The sequence below is a fragment of the Natator depressus genome, chromosome 9, assembly GCF_965152275.1.
Source record: "Natator depressus isolate rNatDep1 chromosome 9, rNatDep2.hap1, whole genome shotgun sequence".
NCBI lineage: Eukaryota > Metazoa > Chordata > Testudines > Cheloniidae > Natator > Natator depressus.
In genome coordinates, this window is record NC_134242.1 from 32,844,984 (window position 1) to 32,863,915 (window position 18,932).

The 18,932-nt window shown below is 42.0% G+C and overlaps 1 protein-coding gene across 4 annotated transcripts in view; it reads left to right on the forward strand.

Annotated features, from left to right (window-relative positions):
* Nucleotides 1–18,932, forward strand: part of TRIP12 (thyroid hormone receptor interactor 12) — a 158,763-nt gene that overhangs the window by 82,755 nt on the left and 57,076 nt on the right. For all 4 annotated transcript variants that reach the window (XM_074963855.1, XM_074963856.1, XM_074963857.1 and 1 more), the window contains 10 exons: nt 1,628–1,764; nt 2,905–2,988; nt 4,532–4,627; nt 5,610–5,758; nt 8,018–8,053; nt 8,141–8,236; nt 11,719–11,811; nt 12,004–12,165; nt 14,768–14,836; nt 14,928–15,093. In XM_074963855.1, coding sequence (XP_074819956.1) covers nt 1,628–1,764; nt 2,905–2,988; nt 4,532–4,627; nt 5,610–5,758; nt 8,018–8,053; nt 8,141–8,236; nt 11,719–11,811; nt 12,004–12,165; nt 14,768–14,836; nt 14,928–15,093 — 1,088 coding nt within the window. The remainder of the gene's footprint in view (nt 1–1,627; nt 1,765–2,904; nt 2,989–4,531; nt 4,628–5,609; nt 5,759–8,017; nt 8,054–8,140; nt 8,237–11,718; nt 11,812–12,003; nt 12,166–14,767; nt 14,837–14,927; nt 15,094–18,932) is intronic.

Here is an 18,932-nt window from a genome sequence, read left to right on the forward strand (position 1 = left end):
CTAATCTGAAGTTCTATATCTGGAATTTAAGCTTTCAAGCCAAGTAACTAGGAAAATGTCAAAAGTTTTTCATATCTGTGATGAAATTTCAAAAGTTTTGGAGCTACACAATGTCGAATTGACACTTTTTTTTAAAGTGCTTTAGGTGGAAAGAAAAGAACAAAGCTTGTTAAATTGGATTTGATAACTTTATTGGTAGGCAGCCATTTTTCTAACACTTTAGGAAAAACTCTGAAGTGTGTTACTATTCTGAAAAATTATGAATTTGGCATCATGTTGTTCAGTGTTTTCTGAATTCAGACAAACACCTTGACCCCATTACAACTACCAGTGCAACAAACTACTCTTGCCTCTGAAAAATATGAATTTCTGACTCATACCCTTCCCCATTTTAAAAAAAAAAAACTTGAAACAAGCAGCAAAGCCAGTTGCATTTTTTCTTTCTTGGATTTTTTTTTTATTTTTAAATGGTGGCGTAATCTAATACATAAGGATGCTGTCATGGATGCGCTGGAACAGCTTTGAATCTAACCCAGGCAGGGCCCTCTTCAGTATGACAACCCCTCACAGCACACTTTCACTAGGCTAAGCCACCTTGGCTTCAGTGCCTCCTGGGACCAAACGCTGAGCCATCAGCATCCTTGTTCCATGCTATGAGCTCCCCGTAGTGAGTCTACCTGAATAGGACACCTTACACTCCTCCTCTTTCTCCCCCCCCCCCCACACAAAGGGGAGTCATACACTCCCAACTTTCTCAGTCAGCAGTGACTCTCAGCCAGCGATGTAAAACAAAGGGGTTTATTGTCTGAACACAGTGTAGAAAAATTCATTGTTAGACTTAGCACAGAAACCAGAAAATTACAGCTATCTTGGTCAGACCCAGAGCCCTGATTTTGACACAGAGCCCTGATTCTCCCGCAGAGAGACCCAAAACTGGAGAGAGCCGCCTGTTTCTGGCAGTCCACCCTATATCATGCCCATTTGCTCCTCCTCTGTCCTTTGTCTTTCTCTAGCAAAACAGGTCACCTGGCCTCCACCTCAACTTTTTATTCTCCAACTTGTTGCAGAGGGTGGGTTGGCTTTTTGCAGAGGGTGGGCCCCCTGGTCATCACTTGCTAAGTTATGAAATCTCCAGCCACTGTCTGGGCCCAGGCAGCCAGGTGACACTCACACCTGGTCCTCTGAATGTCTACAAATATTAAACCCCCTTTCCATCCATCTAGGTAAACATGCAGCACACAGTACTCATGCAAAAATATTAAGAAAATTCCCACTTAGTCACAGATGTGCACTCAATTGTCTGAACTTAAATTCTAGTGATGGTCAGTTATTCAGCATAAGTTTCAAAATATGATCAAGATTCAAGTATTCACTTGTTCTATTTATAACATTCTTCACTATATATGTGTAAATGTGGATACCAAGAACGTAAAATGGATGAAATTGCATTCAGGTCCACTTTAGAAAAAAGCTAAAGAATGTTCAGAGGAATAGCTATGAATGTCAACATTCCTTTATAATACTCCATACTAGTTCTTGTTTTTGAGTGGTCTCGTGTTAGGTAAGAAACTGGTGTCCATTGAATTGGCAATACCTTGAATTTTACGCATTATACTTTCTTTTATAGTCGGCGAGGCTCTGGCCTGGGCAAAAGAGGAGCAGCTGAAGCTCGCCGACAGGAAAAAATGGCTGATCCTGATAACAACCAGGATGGAGTTAATTCTTCAGCTGCACGTACAGATGAGGCTCCACAAGGAGCAGCAGGTAAGCAGAAACACAAACTTTGCAACACATGTCTGGTGCTCTGTAAAACATTGATGTAAACCTTAAAGTATCAGGCTTCTTCTTTTTTTTTTCTTTTTTTTTTTAATGAAGGGGGAAGGCATAAATGAATTCTTAATGTAGCTTCTGGATGCTGACTGAGCAAGGCACTACTACTCTCTTGAAACTCAGGTGTTAAGTTATAGTTGTGTTCAGAGGCCTTTTGGTTATGTGACATAACTTTGAACTCTTCTTCAAACTACTGTACTAGTAATGTTACTCTTATCCACCATATAGAAACATAAGTTAGTGTGCTAGTTCACAAGCTACTGTCAGAATCTGTATCTAACCAGCCAATACTACGCGAGTCTGTCCTTTTATAGTAAACATCTTTTGGTTACCTTGTGATGCTCAGTTGTGAAAGCATTTTTGTACCTTTTGATATTAACCTATGTATTCTAGCTGTATGGTACTTATAGAAAAATGTATTTTTTTTCTAATAGTCTTGGCCAGTATCTAAATTATTGGCCTTTCTGCACTGACTATGCTGCAGTAGGAAAAACTGTTCACGAAGTCAGCGATCTCCTCACACTGAAGAGTACCTTATTCCCCAAACAGTCTTACTGAAATAATTGCAGAGTAATTTACGGTTCAGTATAAGCAATCCGGCCCTAATTCAGCACATCAGTTTATTTAAATTCTTCAACAATTATGTTGGCTTTTAGAAAAAAGCTTTAAAATGTTCAGGCTTGAAAATAAGGTATTGATTTGCTTCAGTGCAGTGTAACAAGTTTGGTTACTTAAACTGAGTTCGGACTTTATCCAAAGCTGTATTTTAACTTTTTCAGATATACATGCACCGTTTCAGAAGTACGTTACGTTTTCTGTGCAAGTTCATGATGGAGAAACCCTAGAACTTTTATAGGAGTTGTCACTATAAATATTTTGTAAGAATATAGCTTAAATGAATCCAAACTCAATACAAAGTATCTTAGAATCCTAGTCCAATTGCTGCTGAAGTCAGTAGGGATTTAGTTATCGATTTAAATAGAAGCAGCATTAATGTATCCAATACTCTCTTTTTTTTTTTTTAAATAAATCTTAGACAAGTCAGTGTTACTCTAAAATATTTTCTTTCTTTAGCATCTAGCTCTGTTGCGGGGGCTGTAGGCATGACCACTTCTGGAGAAAGTGAGTCAGATGATTCTGAGATGGGAAGGCTACAAGGTAAAAAGCTTTTACTAGACTTATATGATGGGTTGATACCTGAATATATGTACATGGTGTTATAAAAACATTATTCTGATATTTTTCTCTCTGCTGATACCCATTCAAAAACCCTACTAACTATTCCCCCCCCCCCCCCAAGTGAACATGCTGTTTTGCCTACTATAATTATGAATAATGTAGTGGGAGAGATTGTGGTATAGTAGATACTCAGAAATTTGGCAGTACTAGAGCAGGCTGAACTTTAGGTGTCTTAACTGTTGTAGTGTACTACACTTTTTGCACTGGTTACTGATTTCCCAACCCAATAAACATACTCTGCTTGGCTAAACACTTTTTTTTTTCAGATGAAACAGAACACTTAATATGGAATACAGTTCATAAACTTGTTTGTTTCTCAAATCTGAAAAGATGCTAGTAATAGCTTTCAGTTTATAAAACATGAGTGCAAGTTTAGTTAGGCCTACCACTCTTCCTTGTATCTGCTCTTAGATAAAGATGGAGTTATTTGCTTCTTCAGCACCCACCTGTATTCCCAGGTTTTGACCAAATAAAATCCACTTGTGCTAAAAAATATGCTTGCTTGATGCCTGGGCTGTACAGAAAATGCATTTCCTTTCAGAAACTGACAACTTGGACAAAATTCTGCATTTAACTTGCCTGTCTTCTGTAAACACTTCAACAGTTTTCTACTACTTGGGTGCAAGGAATTATGGTGGTTGCTTCCTCTGCAAATATAGGTTTGGGGTAAAAATCTGGATCTTTTATTCTTAAATGCTGGAAGAGTTGGGGGGAAAAGAGCAATTGTTTGCTTGCAAACAGTTCCTCCAGTGTTAGTCAAATTGAGTCAAATACTATTGATTGTTAATTGCTAACCACCCATTTGTAGCACTGATCAGCAATGTTCAGACTTGCTGCAGTTAATGAGAACCCCCCTATTTGAAGTCAACTCTCCAGACAAGAAAAACAGGATTACTTAATATAAAATTAACAGATGTTCTGCCGCTTCCAGAAGTTTAGACTCTAGCAAGCCAGCTCCCCTAACAGTTCACAACTCCATTTGCCATGCTTTTCTCTCCAGTCAATAACATCGTCTATTCTATTTCTCCTGTACAGCTTACTTGTTCTGCCCAATTCCATTGTTTTTTTGCCATCCCCTTTAACTGTTTTTACAATAGTTTTCATTCAGACTGAAACTAGAGCCTACTATTTTTTAGTATCAAAAAAAATATAAATGTTTATTTTCTTGTAAATACTTCAGAGAAGCTGACACAATTCCAGAATTCCTCCTGGCTCTTCAAAAAACAGTCTTTTCACAGTCTTGATTCACATTTGACTTTAAAGCCACACTTGAGTAAAGGGTAACCTTGGGAGGACAAGTAGTTCACTTGCCTTTATTGGTGTTAGGAGAAATCCATGTAGTGTCGTCTTGTCTTTTTCTGTGTTAAATCTTCAAAACTCCTGTAACTTTACAAGTTCATGAGACTTAGTTACATGGAAACTTTTTATGAAAATGGCCGTTTAATATTGTGTTTGCTTCTAGCTCTGTTAGAGGCTAGGGGTCTTCCTCCTCACCTGTTTGGCCCTCTTGGTCCTCGGATGTCACAGCTTTTCCACAGGACAATTGGAAGTGGAGCTAGTAAGTAAACTATATCTTGTCAGATATAATTCTGTCAGCAGCTTTCAGACTGGTTAAACTTGGCTACTAGTAAATCTAATGTTTTATCTATGTAAGGATTTAAATGCAACTAATTTTTAAGATTAAATCCAGTGAATAATGTTAGATAGTATAAGGAACTCCAGCACACTAAAACTTAAGTTTCTTCCCTCCTTTCCTCCATAGTTGTGGAACATTGGCTACAAGCATTTAACTTTATCTTCCTTTTAAGAAGCTACGTTTGGCTTAACTTTTTTTTTTGTTTGTTTGTTTGGCTTATATATACTTCTTTAACAAGAAGTAACTTAATTGAATTGAAACAAGGCTTATTTTAATTTTTATGGTTTTTGAAAAGCCATACTCAAGACCAGGTTTTGAAAACTGCTTTGCACATGGCATCCCTAATGCACAATGGTCAGATGGGCTTGAAATCATTTTAGAGGGATAATTGTTTGTTTGAGCACCTCTTTGAAACACAGGTCAGTGCTGTCCGCAGGGACTACTAAGGACCAAATTCTATCCTCTTCTTACCTCCACTTCAGTATACCTACAATGCAGCAGGCTGGGATGTTTACCTAGCAGTCAAAAGAACTAGGAGGAGGACCAGGCCTGCAAGTACATCACAACCAATAAGGGGATGTCGTCTGCCAGCTAGAACAGAACACTACCCTAGTAGTATGTGCTGCTTACTTCCTAAAGAAGTGGTATTTACCACCCACCACCTTAGCCATCCTGTCTTATGCTAGGTATATTGTTTTTGGTAATTTTAGCACAGTTGCTCCTGTATGCTCATTTCAGCTGCATGGCAAGGGAAGCTAAGAGCAGAATTTGACCCCAAAAAAAAAAAAAAATCTCTGAAATCACAGAACACACAGAAAGCAAACTTTCTGCTTGGTAAGATAAGTGATCACAGCATTAATTACCCTAAATATTTACAAGTATTAATAGATCTTTACTTTCCTAGGTTCTAAAGCCCAACAGCTTCTTCAGGGGCTCCAAGCCACTGATGAAAGTCAGCAGCTACAGGCAGTAATTGAGATGTGTCAGTTGTTGGTCATGGGGAATGAAGAAACATTAGGTGGATTTCCAGTCAAAAGTGTTGTACCAGCTTTGGTAAGGATCAAATTTGTTTATATATTTCTGTGTGAAACATAGTATTTAAACAGTATAGCAAAAGGATTCAACAGTAAAATAGAAGTACTCTTGAAACTTCTAAATTTAAGAGGTATTTGGTAGCCTTTGGTTCATCTGGACTCAGAAATAGCATTAAAGGCTTATGATAACAACAAAATATTTTCACTTTCAACAACTTCCTCTAATCAGACAATAGTTTAGTTAACAAACTAGTAAACTCCTCTCCAATTTTAGATCCCATGGCTTTCACACACTTGCTAAATAGTAAAAGGAAAAAAAACCCTATAGGTTAATCCTGTACTCCTACAGATTGCTTTGATAGCTGTGAGGCCCCTAACTGGAGTGTGAGCTGGATGGAGAGGGGGGGGGGGGGGCATTGTGCCCTTAAAGCAGGGTTGGGTGAGGGGCAATGACTTTATGTAGCCAGTGTGGTGAGTACCCTTTCTAGACTGGCTCATGGGAGTATTTGATACATAGAAACTTCATAAAATTCCATGTATGGGTTGCACTGCAGAGGACTAGGAAGATACCTTGAATATAGAGGGTAAACACACCCCGACCCCAATCATAAATACATACTTTGACAGGCCACTACAGCATTCTTCCTGAGTTCTAATATGTAGTCAGGTACACACAGACATGTCTGTGCAAATGGATAGCTTTCCATTTACATATTAGTACCCAGGAAGACTGCTGTGGTGCTCTGTCAAGGTATATGTATGTATATGAGGTCTGCTTACCCTTTTTCATCCGGGGTGTGGCTGTGCCTCCCTCCCCACACAACACATGACTAAAAAAAAAAATCTCTTTTTGGGTTTTATTATTCTAGTGCTTGTTGTACACACTTTGGCTTCCATAGATTCCTCACTAGTCTGCTAATACATCTTCCACCCATGTATGAGTGGTAACAGTCCTACCATCCTTCAGCCGCACGGGTTCTCTACAGCCCTGTCACTAGGATCTGTGAACTGTCCTTCCAGAAGTCCTTCATAGTTCCTGGCAATCTTGGGCCTTCTTACGTAGGCCCACTCAAATCTCTCTTGCTCTCCTGGAAGAAGCCTAATGGCCACAATTGTTCTCCTTTAGGGCTCCCAGTAGTACATTCCATGCTGTCCTGTACATCTACAGCAGCCATGCCTATAAGCTATAAATGCCAAGCCCTCAGTGTATCAGCAGGTGATCCTTGTGGACTTCAAGTCCCATATTCCCTGGCATTAAATGGACTGTGGACCCATAACCGGTGTTGAGTTGCACCATGCTCTGTTATAGCGTGACTGCCATCTGTTACGATAGCATGTGGGAATTCCAGTAAAACTGGGTCTTATTGCACTAGGCACTGTATAGACAAGTAACAAAGGATATCCTTGCCCTAGAAAACTTTACAGGTATCTGGGTGTCAAGACAGGCTGCAACAAGTGGACACGAGTGGAAGTTAGATTGAGATGGATACAATACCAATAAAATTACTTTAGAATGAAAGTAGAAGTCACAGCTCCTTCTTCTCTTAACCAAAGCCAGACAGGAGTGACTTGTGAGCAGTGTGAGAAAGGTAGAGGTCACAGAACTTTAAAAGTGGATATGTTGGTGGCTTTATGAATTTTGATGGCATCTTTCCTGTGCATGTGGGTGACATGGAAGAAAACAGAATTGCTTGAGGAAGAACTTTCCTTTGTAAACTTCTATTTCAGGTGTTTATCAGAGACTTAAAAAAAAAAAATCACTCCTGATACCATCTTTTTAACGACACAGTCCGGAAGCAACATGTGTACAGAAATCTTAATCATGAGGATAAAAGGGCTGTGCATGTGTGCTCATGCACAGAACAAAAACAATGAACATTCTTTCCATTGACTACATTGCATGGTCAATGGGCTTTGTACAGTTTGGGGTGGGGGGGACTCCTCTAAAGCCAATAACTTGTAATGTGTAATAGCAATCAAAAGCAGCTTCATCCATATGAGCAGAAATATTTTTGTGTATTTTTAAATTCTTTAGCTTTCTCTGCTGTAGAAAGTGTATTTCTCCTTTTAAATTGTTTTTGGATTCCTGTAACAATTTTCATTAAATGCTATAGGAGCTGTTGTGACAGCTTCAAAAAGATCCAGTGTTGCAAGTGAAACTAAACTGAGATGATAATAGGTTTTCAAATATTTGTAGAATGTAAGAAAAACAATATCCTTTTGGTAACTTGTACCAAATCAGAACTGTTTACTCATTTCCTGATCTTTTTCTTTATAGATAACATTGCTGCAGATGGAGCACAACTTTGATATTGTAAGTGACATGAGATATGAGCTAATTTTTTTCCTGCGAATTTAAGTTTTTTCCATCTAATTGTTTCGTTTTTTTTTTTTTAAATAGATGAACCATGCTTGTCGAGCCTTAACCTACATGATGGAAGCACTTCCCAGATCATCTGCTGTAGTGGTAGATGCAATTCCTGTCTTTTTGGAAAAGGTAGCAATAGTCATGTCCCTAAATAATTAAAATTAGTACACAAAACTTAAGGACAAACACTTACCTTTGAGTAATCCCCATAACTCTCCACCCATGCAAAAAAGTGCGTTCTTTTTATTATTATAACCATTGTAATTAATATAAAATGCATCAGAAGAAAAAAACTAGCCTTCAGTGTTGTAAATCAGTATCTGGTTTACGGGAAACTCAAATTACATTTCCAAATGACACTGCAACGAAATCTCTCTCTCTCTCTCTCTATTTTATTTGAGTTCTGACTAATTCAGTTCACCACCACCACCTCCTTTTATGCTTACACATGAGCGCACAGGTGTACAGTAAGATATCTTCTAGAGAGCTCCTTGACTTACAGGTCTGTCTTGTAGGTTTGCTGACTGAATGGAAAAGGGTGGTGGCTCAGTCTTGGTTTTGGGGCATCAGAAAGAAGTTTAGTTTTGGACTACATTCCAGCCTGCTGGTGGCTTCTGTTTTATGGATGTGGCTAGAAGTTTGGATGGCTTCATTTCAAACACATGCAAGCAACTTGCTGGTAACTGGTCACCTGGTGTGCTCCTAGCAAAAGGCATTCAGAGAGGGAAGTTAAATTGTACTTGAGAAGCCTAAAGTAACTTATGCCTGGGGAAATTCTGCTGGACTGTACACCCCAGACCCCTGCCCACCCGCAGAATGCCCATGCTTCCCTGTGGAAAACAGGGAAGCAAAGGGAAGCCATGGGGGGGGAGACGGGGAGAATGGGACTGTGGGTGCAGTTTATTTGGGGGGTGGGATTTCCTCCCAAACAGAGGCAAGGCATGGGGGGGCACACGGGGTTACTTGCCACTGCCCCCCTCTCATTTCTGCAAGCGCAGAGCTCCCCAGCTGAAGGAGGCTGTATCTCAGCTCAACTGACTGCAGCTGAATGCCGTCTCCTGAATCCTAGTGCCAGTCGTGCTCCCCTTCTGTGTGCTGGGAGCCTTACTGTTTTCTGTGCAACAGTGAGTGCCCATGGTGGGGCTGGGTGGGAGGAGGCAGAAGGGAAGGGGAATGTGGGAGTGAAGGGAGGGGGATGGGGGTGAGGTTGTGGGGGGGAGCAGGAGCCCAGCATATGATGTCCCCTCAACAGCAGCTGGGGCTTCCTTGTCAAGGCCCCGGGCCCCCCACCAAGTCCCATCTCCCAGCACTCAGTCTGTTGTCGCGTTGCGTCGCCCTGCCCCCTGACCAAGTCCCATTTCCCCAGCACCCAGACTCCCTTCTCCCCCCCCCATGCTCCCGAGCCCCTGGACATCCCCCACACCTGGCCCCCATTTCCCCAGCACCCGGACACCACTATGCACCTGAACACACAGACGCACACCTGCCGAGTCCCATCTCCCCAGCGCCTGGACTTGTGACTACATAGCATGCAAGTCTTTTAGGTGAAACAATAACCTTTGTTAAAATTAATCACCTTGATCGATCGGTCCATCAGTCCTCATATAGATTGTGCCGCTCACATGTCTTCCATTCTTCTCTTATCCTGGCCTTCCTTCTCCATGTGCATCCATGCCTTTTTCACAATAAAATTTTCCCATCTCTTTGGAGGTCGGCTGAGTGGTTATTTCAGTTCCCGTGGATACCACTTGGCAATTGCTGCAGTCCATCGATTGTCAGTGAGCCTAGCTGTATGCCCGACCCATCACGTTTTACTGTACCTGCTTTTCAACAACAACGTCCTGCACTCCACTCTCCTGTCTGATCACTTCACTGGGGATTCGGTCACGGATTGAAATGACCAGAGTTCTTTTCCATGGCCCTCTCCATGACACACAGTTGTTGCTCCTCTATCTTTGTCTGTGCCCATGTTTCTCTGTTGTACAACTCTGCTGGCAGTACTGTTGAGTTAAAGAGGTTGGTGTGTTTTCCTTGGAGGACATCCTTGATAGAATTGAATGCGTGCGCCCACCAGCTCTCTTTGTTCATGAGAGTTCACCTTCATGATAGTGACATATGTTAATTTCTTGACCCAACTAGAAGAATTTGAACTATATGCCTATTTATTCTCCCTTGACTATTATTTGGTCTTTTGGCAAGGCATCAGACCGCATACATTTTGTTTTAGAGCAGTTCATTTTCAGTCCGAATTGGCTGCTTTTTGTGTTGAGCTCTCGCACCATTTTCTGTAGTTCGATAGTGTTTTTGGCAATCAACACAATATCAGCCATGACTCTGAGGTGGTTTAATTGCTCTCTGTTGATGCTGATTGCACCCTTCTAGTTCATCTGCCTCATTACCATTTTCTGGCAGGCTGTGAAGAGTTTCGGTGAAACTGTCTCCTTGCTTCACACCTTTTTTTGACTGGCATGTGAAGGAGTGCCAAACAGAGTTGTGTGGGTTTTTTTTGTTTGTTTTTTTTATATCCGTAGTGCAGTCAGAATTTGCTTCCTTTAGTAGTTTGATGTAGTTGTGTCAATGATGTGCTCTGCAAGAGCTTTCAGCACTGCATTGATCTCTAGATGGTCAAATGCTTTTTCCTAATTGACTAGGGCAATGCATAAAGGGAACTTGTATTCTCTTGAGCTCTCCAGTCACTGGTTTCTAATGAAGTTGTGGTCCATTGTGACGAAATTCCTTTGAAAACCTGCCTGCTCTTTCGGCTGCTTTGTCCAGACTCCGAGAGTCACTTTTTGTTGTTGTTTTTGGTGAACAGTTTGTAGGCATGCAAGAGACGGCATATTGGACGATAGTTCTTTAGATCTTCACGATTGCCCTTCTTGTACAGCAAAATGTGTTGGACTCCTTCCAACTAGATGGTATCTTCTGCATTTCCAAGTAATGGCTAAACCTCTGAGCAAGGGTTTCCCAGAAGTCTTGGCCTCCAGCTGTAGTCATTTTGGTTGTCAGTCAGTTTTTTCCTGGAGCTTTTCCTTCCTTCATTTGGTAAATTGCATGTCAAACTTTGCTGACTAGGACCCAGTATGTCCCACGAATAACACTTCAACAGTCCAAAGAGCACATACTCCCGGTTAAAATTAATACTGAGAGGAAATCTGCCAGGCAGACGTGTGAGGGTATGCACTTAAGTATTATGTTGCTGTTAGTGGATTTGTTAACAATATTTGTTGTTTCATTACAACATCCAACATTTTCTCCAGTTCCCAAAAACTTTTAAAGCAGTTTTGCCATAGAACAGGTTTTAGAGTCCATTTGCTTTAGGAAAGCCCCTAAATTCAAACTTGAGTTCCTGAAGTCTGTTTGAGGGAATAAAGTATTGAGTTTTGTTTCTCTAATTCAATGTGGAAAGGTAAATATATCTTCAAACACTAAATATGTACTGTATTACCTACAATTTGTACTACAGAGAAATAGTTCAGTTACATTAGAAGTACTTTTTTGTTAAGATGATGAAATTTCTGTAAGAATCCAATATGTAAGGTAGAGTGTTAACTCGAACTTAGCTGATATTCTTAACTGGTAATTCATTTAATTACTTTCTTTTGTTCTAGCTGCAAGTTATTCAGTGTATTGATGTGGCAGAGCAGGCACTGACTGCCCTGGAGATGTTATCACGCAGACATAGTAAAGCTATTCTGCAGGCAGTAAGTAATTTTCCGTAATAGAAAGAAAAAGGATATTTGTTTGAAGTTTTTGTTTCCTCTTTTGATGGCTCCTAGACCACAAACTGGGTAGTGCACAAGTTCTTCCCAAAGAGCAATTAAAGCCCAGAAATTTCTGTCACTGTATTGCCACTGACAGAGAATACTTCTCTTTAACAGCTTTCTGTATTATAGGGTGGGTTAGCAGACTGTCTGCTGTATCTGGAGTTCTTCAGCATAAATGCCCAGAGGAATGCACTAGCTATTGCTGCCAACTGCTGCCAGAGCATCACACCTGATGAGTTTCACTTTGTTGCAGATTCTCTGCCACTGCTTACGCAAAGGCTAACCCATCAGGTAAGAAGCCATTATAAAACATTGACTAATCATTTTGACATGCTATGGAGGTATAAAGCTGCCTGTAGCTCTCTTAATCTGAATTTTATACTTGTAATGTTTTGGGGCTCTTTCATCGTGTTGGCAAAGAGCAAGAAGGAACTGACAAAATGCTACTTAAAATAACAGGAAGGGTGCAAGTTTTAAAGGTTTGTTTTTAAAAATAAAAAACAAAAAAACCCTGAAAGATTGTAGATCGATGTATTGCAAACTCTTATGGCTTGGCAGTTATGTAAACTGCCAGCAGAATCAATAAAATATTAGTATTTAAATATGACATATTGTCTCAAGTCAGACTAAATAGATCCTGTCAATGGAGATGAGGAAAACTAGTTTAGGCACTCATCCATTGCAGATGGGCACTTTCAGACAACGTTTCTGAAGTTGCCACTTGCTACCTTTTTCCAGTCACATACGAAGTAGGATCCTAAAAGGAAATATGAAGCTGCACAATGGATAGTCTGTTTTGTGGGCAGTGGACTTAATTTTAAAAGTTCAGTTAGTTTCTTCAGTATTTCCGAGATCCGTGGTAAAAATTGGTGAATAGCTTTTACAAAGCTATGTATTCAGATTAATACGTACTTACCCAACTATAAACCTGATTTCAGAAGCTTTTGTCTTTGAATGATTGTCCAGTCAAATTTAATTTTTGATGTGCATGCATGTAAAATCGGATTCTTTTGAACAGCAGTGTCTGTTGGACCCATGCCTGCCCCCGAGTGCCCTATCTCTCCCTGTAGCTGAGGACGAAAAGGGCAGGGCACCTACAACCCATACTCATTTCCTTCTTACCACCCATGGCTGCAAGAAAGAATTCTTTATATTCAGTGTTCCTTGCTCTTGGACAGTATTTAGCACATTTTCCCCCCATTTTTAGGACATTAAATTAAGATTTTCTTTGCCAGCTGGCTTTAGAAGTTTCAGGACAGAGTAGTGATGATTCTCCTCTACAAGGATCTCTCCCCTGTCTCCCTTGTTTCAGGTATTTTTGATACTGGTAAATTATCAAGCACTGAGTTCCCAAGTGTGACTTCCTGTTAAATATTGGCCACGAAAAGTCCACCTTGACAGGTTGTAGCTCATTCCACTAGGGTTCAGGCAGCCTCTGTGGTCTGTTTGGGTAATCTCCCCATATCAGAGAGATGAAGAGCACTTACGTGGAGCTTGAGCCACTGATTATTGCCAGGTGTAAGGTTCTGGGCTGCCCCTTAGTTTTGATAGGCCTCCACTTATCCATGTCCTAGCTCCAGGGCAACTGCTTATTAATCACCAAGAGTATAATCTGAGTTGATGATCACTTCAAGAGAGAACAGTCTACTGTTGACAGAAACTGTATGCAGATGTTGCATCCACACAGATGCCATGACCCACTCTCCGTCCCTGCAGATAGCAGCAGTCCTGCTTCAGTGGCATTTTTATGATCTAAGGAACTGGGTGTAGGTTGTGGCTGCTCTGCCCTTTAAGCCCTCTTGCTACAGGGAGCAAGAGGTGGGACAGGCATGGCCCCAGCTGATAGTGTTGTTCAAGAGAATCTGATCTTGTGCCCCATGAGTGGAATCTGTGTATAAAAACATCTTGAACCACAGTTTTGCTGTAAGGTAAGTAACATTCTTTCCAGTTGCTCTGACCTTGAGCTTTCTAGGTTTGTCAGCATGTTAACTCTACTGATTACTTTCTTAATGGGGAGGATCAGTGTGAGTTAGTGTCACTTTTTTAAAAAAGTCTTAAATCTTGTAGCGTTGAGGATTATAAGTGTGTATAATGTGTGATTATACTCAGTACTAAAACTTTATTGGGGTAATGGAATAATGTACATATTGGTAAGAGGCATCTATACTTGGCAAAACCAATAATAACTCGTGTCCTAGTATTGTGCATACTAATGTTAACTTTAAATTTAATGATTTTGTACATGCTGTAAATATACACCAGGTTATTTTTAAGGTAGAAAAACTGGGGATGAGTTGCATGTAGGTGAGTGAACAGTTTTTTTGTGTGGGTAGTCATGAAGTTTGATTAAGCATAATTTCAGCAATTTGGCAAAAGGAGTTTGGAGAAGCTATATGTAGGAGCAACTTTTGAAGCAAAATTAGAAAAAAGACTAGAAAACAGTTAAAGGTTTTGGGAGAAGTTCCTTTTTTTTTCCCCTGGGAAGCAGGATTGGCCTCACGCTGTGAGACTTCAGTCTTCTGTGGCATCTGTATATCCTGGCTGCTTACATTTTTAAACTTAGCATTAAGGCTGTTCTAGGTTTTCCACTTTGAGAAATTGTGTGAATATATTAAACTTGTGTTTTGCGATCTAAAATGGAATAACTCTCAAGTTCAATTAATAGTCTTACAGGGCTGTGAGCCATACCAATATATCTGTTTGGGGAAGGTGTTCTTGGCATAAAGAATTTGGGGGTTAGTTTATCACTTCCAGCTTGGAAGCTACTAAAAGTAGGGTTTCAGTGATGGGTTTTCTAGGAGGAAGGGGACTTCATGCAGAATTCTATCTGATACAGGCTCTTGAATATCTTTCAATGCGAGTTTTTTTTGTTTGTTTGTTTTTTTTTAAATAGGACAAAAAGTCAGTAGAAAGCACTTGTCTCTGTTTTGCACGGCTGGTGGACAACTTCCAACATGAGGAGGTACGTAGTTTCTCTTTTGTACTTTTTTTTAAAAGGTTTTAAATCCATTAGAATTTTCTAAATTCTCTCCTTTTCCTTTTTTTTCTTTAAGAATTTGCTTCAGCAGGTTGCCTCTAAGGATTTGCTCACAAATATTCAGCAACTCTTGGTAGTGACTCCTCCCATCCTGAGCTCAGGAATGTTCATCATGGTGGTGCGCATGTTTTCCTTAATGTGCTCCAATTGTCCTACGCTAGCAGTTCAACTTATGAAGCAAAGTAAGTGCATGTGTTCTTCCTGTACTTCCACATTTTTTTTTTTTTTTGGTCATGGTACTTTTATTAGAACAGGAAGCATAGTGTCCATAAATGTTACTGACTTTATTAAACACTCCATAATCAATAATATACCACACTTGCCTATAGAAATATGTGGAATAAGGAAAAAGCAATAGTGACACAATATTTGTACTGGGATACAAAGTTTGGTTCACAGTTAAATTAGATGGAGAATTTAATTCTTTTTATCTTCGGCTTTCAGCTGTCGCTGGAGGTTTAAACTAGTTTTGAGTCAACGCTAGTTATTGAAACTAATTCCATCACAACATTACTACAAGTAATTGTTCCAACTACGTTTAGTGGGTGGAGAAAGTGCATTATATAAGCACTGTTTTTAAGAAATACTGTGAAAGAACATGGGTGTCATTGTGCTGTTGTCTGCAGTTCTGGCTTAGGACATTCTTTCCCATGTGCTGATTGGCTTTTATTCCAGCTTCCCCCTCCCCTTTCTAACATCGGCCTCAGTACTCTGCATGCTCCCCTCCTTCCTTCTCTATCCCTATCCCCATCTCCTCATCAGTCTTCCCTCTCTTACATTCTTCCTGTTTAGATAAACCCCCTGTAAATGTTTTACTCTTTTTTTTTTTTTTTTTTTAAAAGACACTTGCAAAAAGTCACTGTATGTTATATCCCTTTCCCTACCCTTTGCCTTCTACTAAGGGTATGTCTACACTTCGAAATTAGGTCGATATTATAGAAGTCAGTTTTTAGCAATCGATTTTATACAGTCGATTGAGTATGTCCACAGTAAGCACATTAAGTTGGCGGTTTGTCCTCATTACCGTGGCTAGATCAACTTACTGAGCGGTGTACTGTGGGTAGCTATCCCACAGTTCCTGCAGTCTACGCCACCTATTGGAATTCTGGGTTAAGCTCCCAATGCCTGATGGGGCAGAAACATTGTCGCGGGTGGTTTTGGGTACATCGTCAGTCGCCTCTCCCTCCTTGATAGCAACAGCAGACAATCATTTCGCACCTTTTTTCTGCTCAGACACCATACCACGTCAAGCATACAGCCCGCTCAGCTCAGCTCTACGACACCACCGCCGTTGTGTCCTGGGTGCTGCTGGCAGCAGACGGTGCTGTAGGACTGCTAGCTGTCGTCATACACGGCTTACGCTGCAACTCTGCTCTGCTGCTATTGTCTCAATAGCAAATTTCTCCATGTTATCTGTCATGGGCTCCCGGGTACGTGTGTTCTTCCTTGGGAAATGTGCGCGGTGCTAACCATCGTCCGCCACCACTTCCGCTGCAACTCTGCTATCCTACAGACACCATACCACGGCAAGCGTGGAGCCCGCTCAGATCACCGTGGTAGTTATGAGCATTGTAAACACCTCGTGCATTATCCTGCAGTATGTGCAGAACCAGAACCTGCAAAAGCAGGCAAGGAGGTGACAGCATAGCGGTGATGAGAGTGATGAGGACATGGACACAGACTTCTCTCAAAGTACGGGCCCCAGCAATTTGGACATTCTGGTGGCAATGGGGCAGGCTCATGCCATGGAATGCCGATTCTGGGCCTGGAAAACAAGCACAGACTGGTGGAACCGCATAGTGTTGCAGGTCTGGGATGATTCCCAGTGGCTGCGAAACATCGGCATGCATAAGGGCACTTCCATGGAACTTTGACTTGCTTTCCCCTGCCCTGAAGCGCAAGAATACCAAGATGAGAGCAGCCCTCACCGTTCACAAGCGAGTGGCATTAGCCCTCTGGAAGCTTGCAATGCCAGACAGCTACTGGTCAGTCGGGAATCATTTTGGAGTGGGCAAATCTACTGTGGGGGCTGCTGTGATCCAAGTAGCCAATGCAATCGTTGACGTTCTGTTATCAAGGGTAGTGATTCTGGGAAATGTGCAGGTCATAGTGGATGGCTTTGCTGCAATGGGATTCCCTAACTGTGCTGGGGTGATAGACAGAATGCATATCCCTATCTTGGGACCGGGCCACCTTGACAGCCAGTAAGTAAACCGCAAGGGGTACTTTTCAGTGGTGCTGCAAGCACTGGTGGATCACAAGGGATGTTTCACCAACATCAACATGGGATGGCCCAGAAAGGTACACAACGCTCGCAACTTCAGGAACTCTGGTCTGTTTGAACAGCTGCAGGAAGGGACGTACTTCCCAAACCTGAAAATAACTGTTGGGGATGTTGAAATGCCTATAGTTATCCTTGTGGACCCAGCCTACCCCTTAATACCATGGCTCATGAAGCTGTACACAGGCACCCTGGACAGTAGTAAGGCGCAGTTGAGCTATAGGCTGAGCAAGTGCACAATGGTGGTAGAATGTGCCTGTGGACACTTAAAAGCTCGCTGGCGCTGTTTGCTGACTCGGTTAGACCTCAGCGAAACTAGTGTTCCCATTGTTATTGCTGCTTGTTGTGTGCTCCACAATATCTATGAGAGTAAGGGGGAGACGTTTATGGCGGGGTGGGAGGTTGAGGCAAATCGCCTGGCTGCTGATTACATGCAGCCAGACACCAGGATGATTAGAAGAGCACAGCAGGGCGTGCTGCACATCAGAGAATCTTTGGAAACCGGTTTCGTGACTGACCAGGCTATGGTGTGACAGTTCTGTTTGTTTCTCCTTGATGAAAACCCGCCCCCTGGGTTCACTCTACTTCCCTGTAAGCCAACCAACCTCTCCCCTTCGATCACTGCTTTCAGAGGCAATAAAGTCATTGTTTCAAAATCATGCATTCTTTATTAATTCATCACACAAACAGGGGGAATAACTGCCAAGGTAGCCTGGGAAGGGTGGGGGAGAAGGGAAGCACCGGGTGGGATGGTGGATGAGGGGAGGAGGGAAGGACAAGGCCACACTGCACTTAAAAACTTCTTGAATGCCAGCCTTCTGTTGCTTGGGCAGTCCTCTGGGGTGGTGTGGTTGGGTGCCCAGAGCCTCCCCCGCCCCTGCATTCTTGGACGTCTGGGTGAGCAAAGCTACGGAACTTGGGGAGGAGGGCGGGCAGTTACGCAGGGGCGGTCTGTGCTCATGCTGCCTTTCCTGCAGCTCCACCAGACACTGGAGCATATCAGTTTGACTCCCCCAGTAGCATCAGCATCGCATCCTTCCTCCTCTCATCATGCTCCCGCGACCTCTCATCTTGCTCGTCCTTCCTGTCCTTGCATTCATTTTCTGCTTTCCTGGACTCTGCCATTGTTTGTCTCCACGCATTCTGCTGAGCTCTTTCAGTGCAGGAGGACGGCATGAGCTCAGAACATTTCATCACAAGTGCATTTTTTTTCCACCTTATCTGCAGTAGACTCTGGGATGGAGATGATAGGGGGAGCATTGAAACATTTGCAGCTGCGGGAGGAAAAAAAGGGAGAGTAATTTTTAAAAAGACACATTTTAGAGAACAATGAGTAGACTCTTTCACGGTGAATCAAGCTGTTAACATTACCTAGCATATGTGCTGTCGGTAAAAGGTTGCATTTTGCCTCCTGTATTGAGGGCCTGCCGGTTTGGTGTGAGAGATCACACACGCAGGGCCGGGCAACAGAATTTGGTTTGCAGGCAGCCATAGTAAGCCACAGTCTTTCGGCTTCTTCAATCTTCATAACATGTGGGAATGGTTTCAAACAGCAGCATCCTCCTTTCCCATACCAAGCACCCATTGGGTTGGCCATTTAAAAGGAGAGGCTGCGGTTTTCGGGTTAACGTGCAGCACAAACCCAACTAACCCCCCCTCCCCCCCCCGCCTTCTCCCATTCTCTGGGATGATCGCTTCACCCCTCTTCCCACCACGTGACTACTATCAGGGAAGATCCCT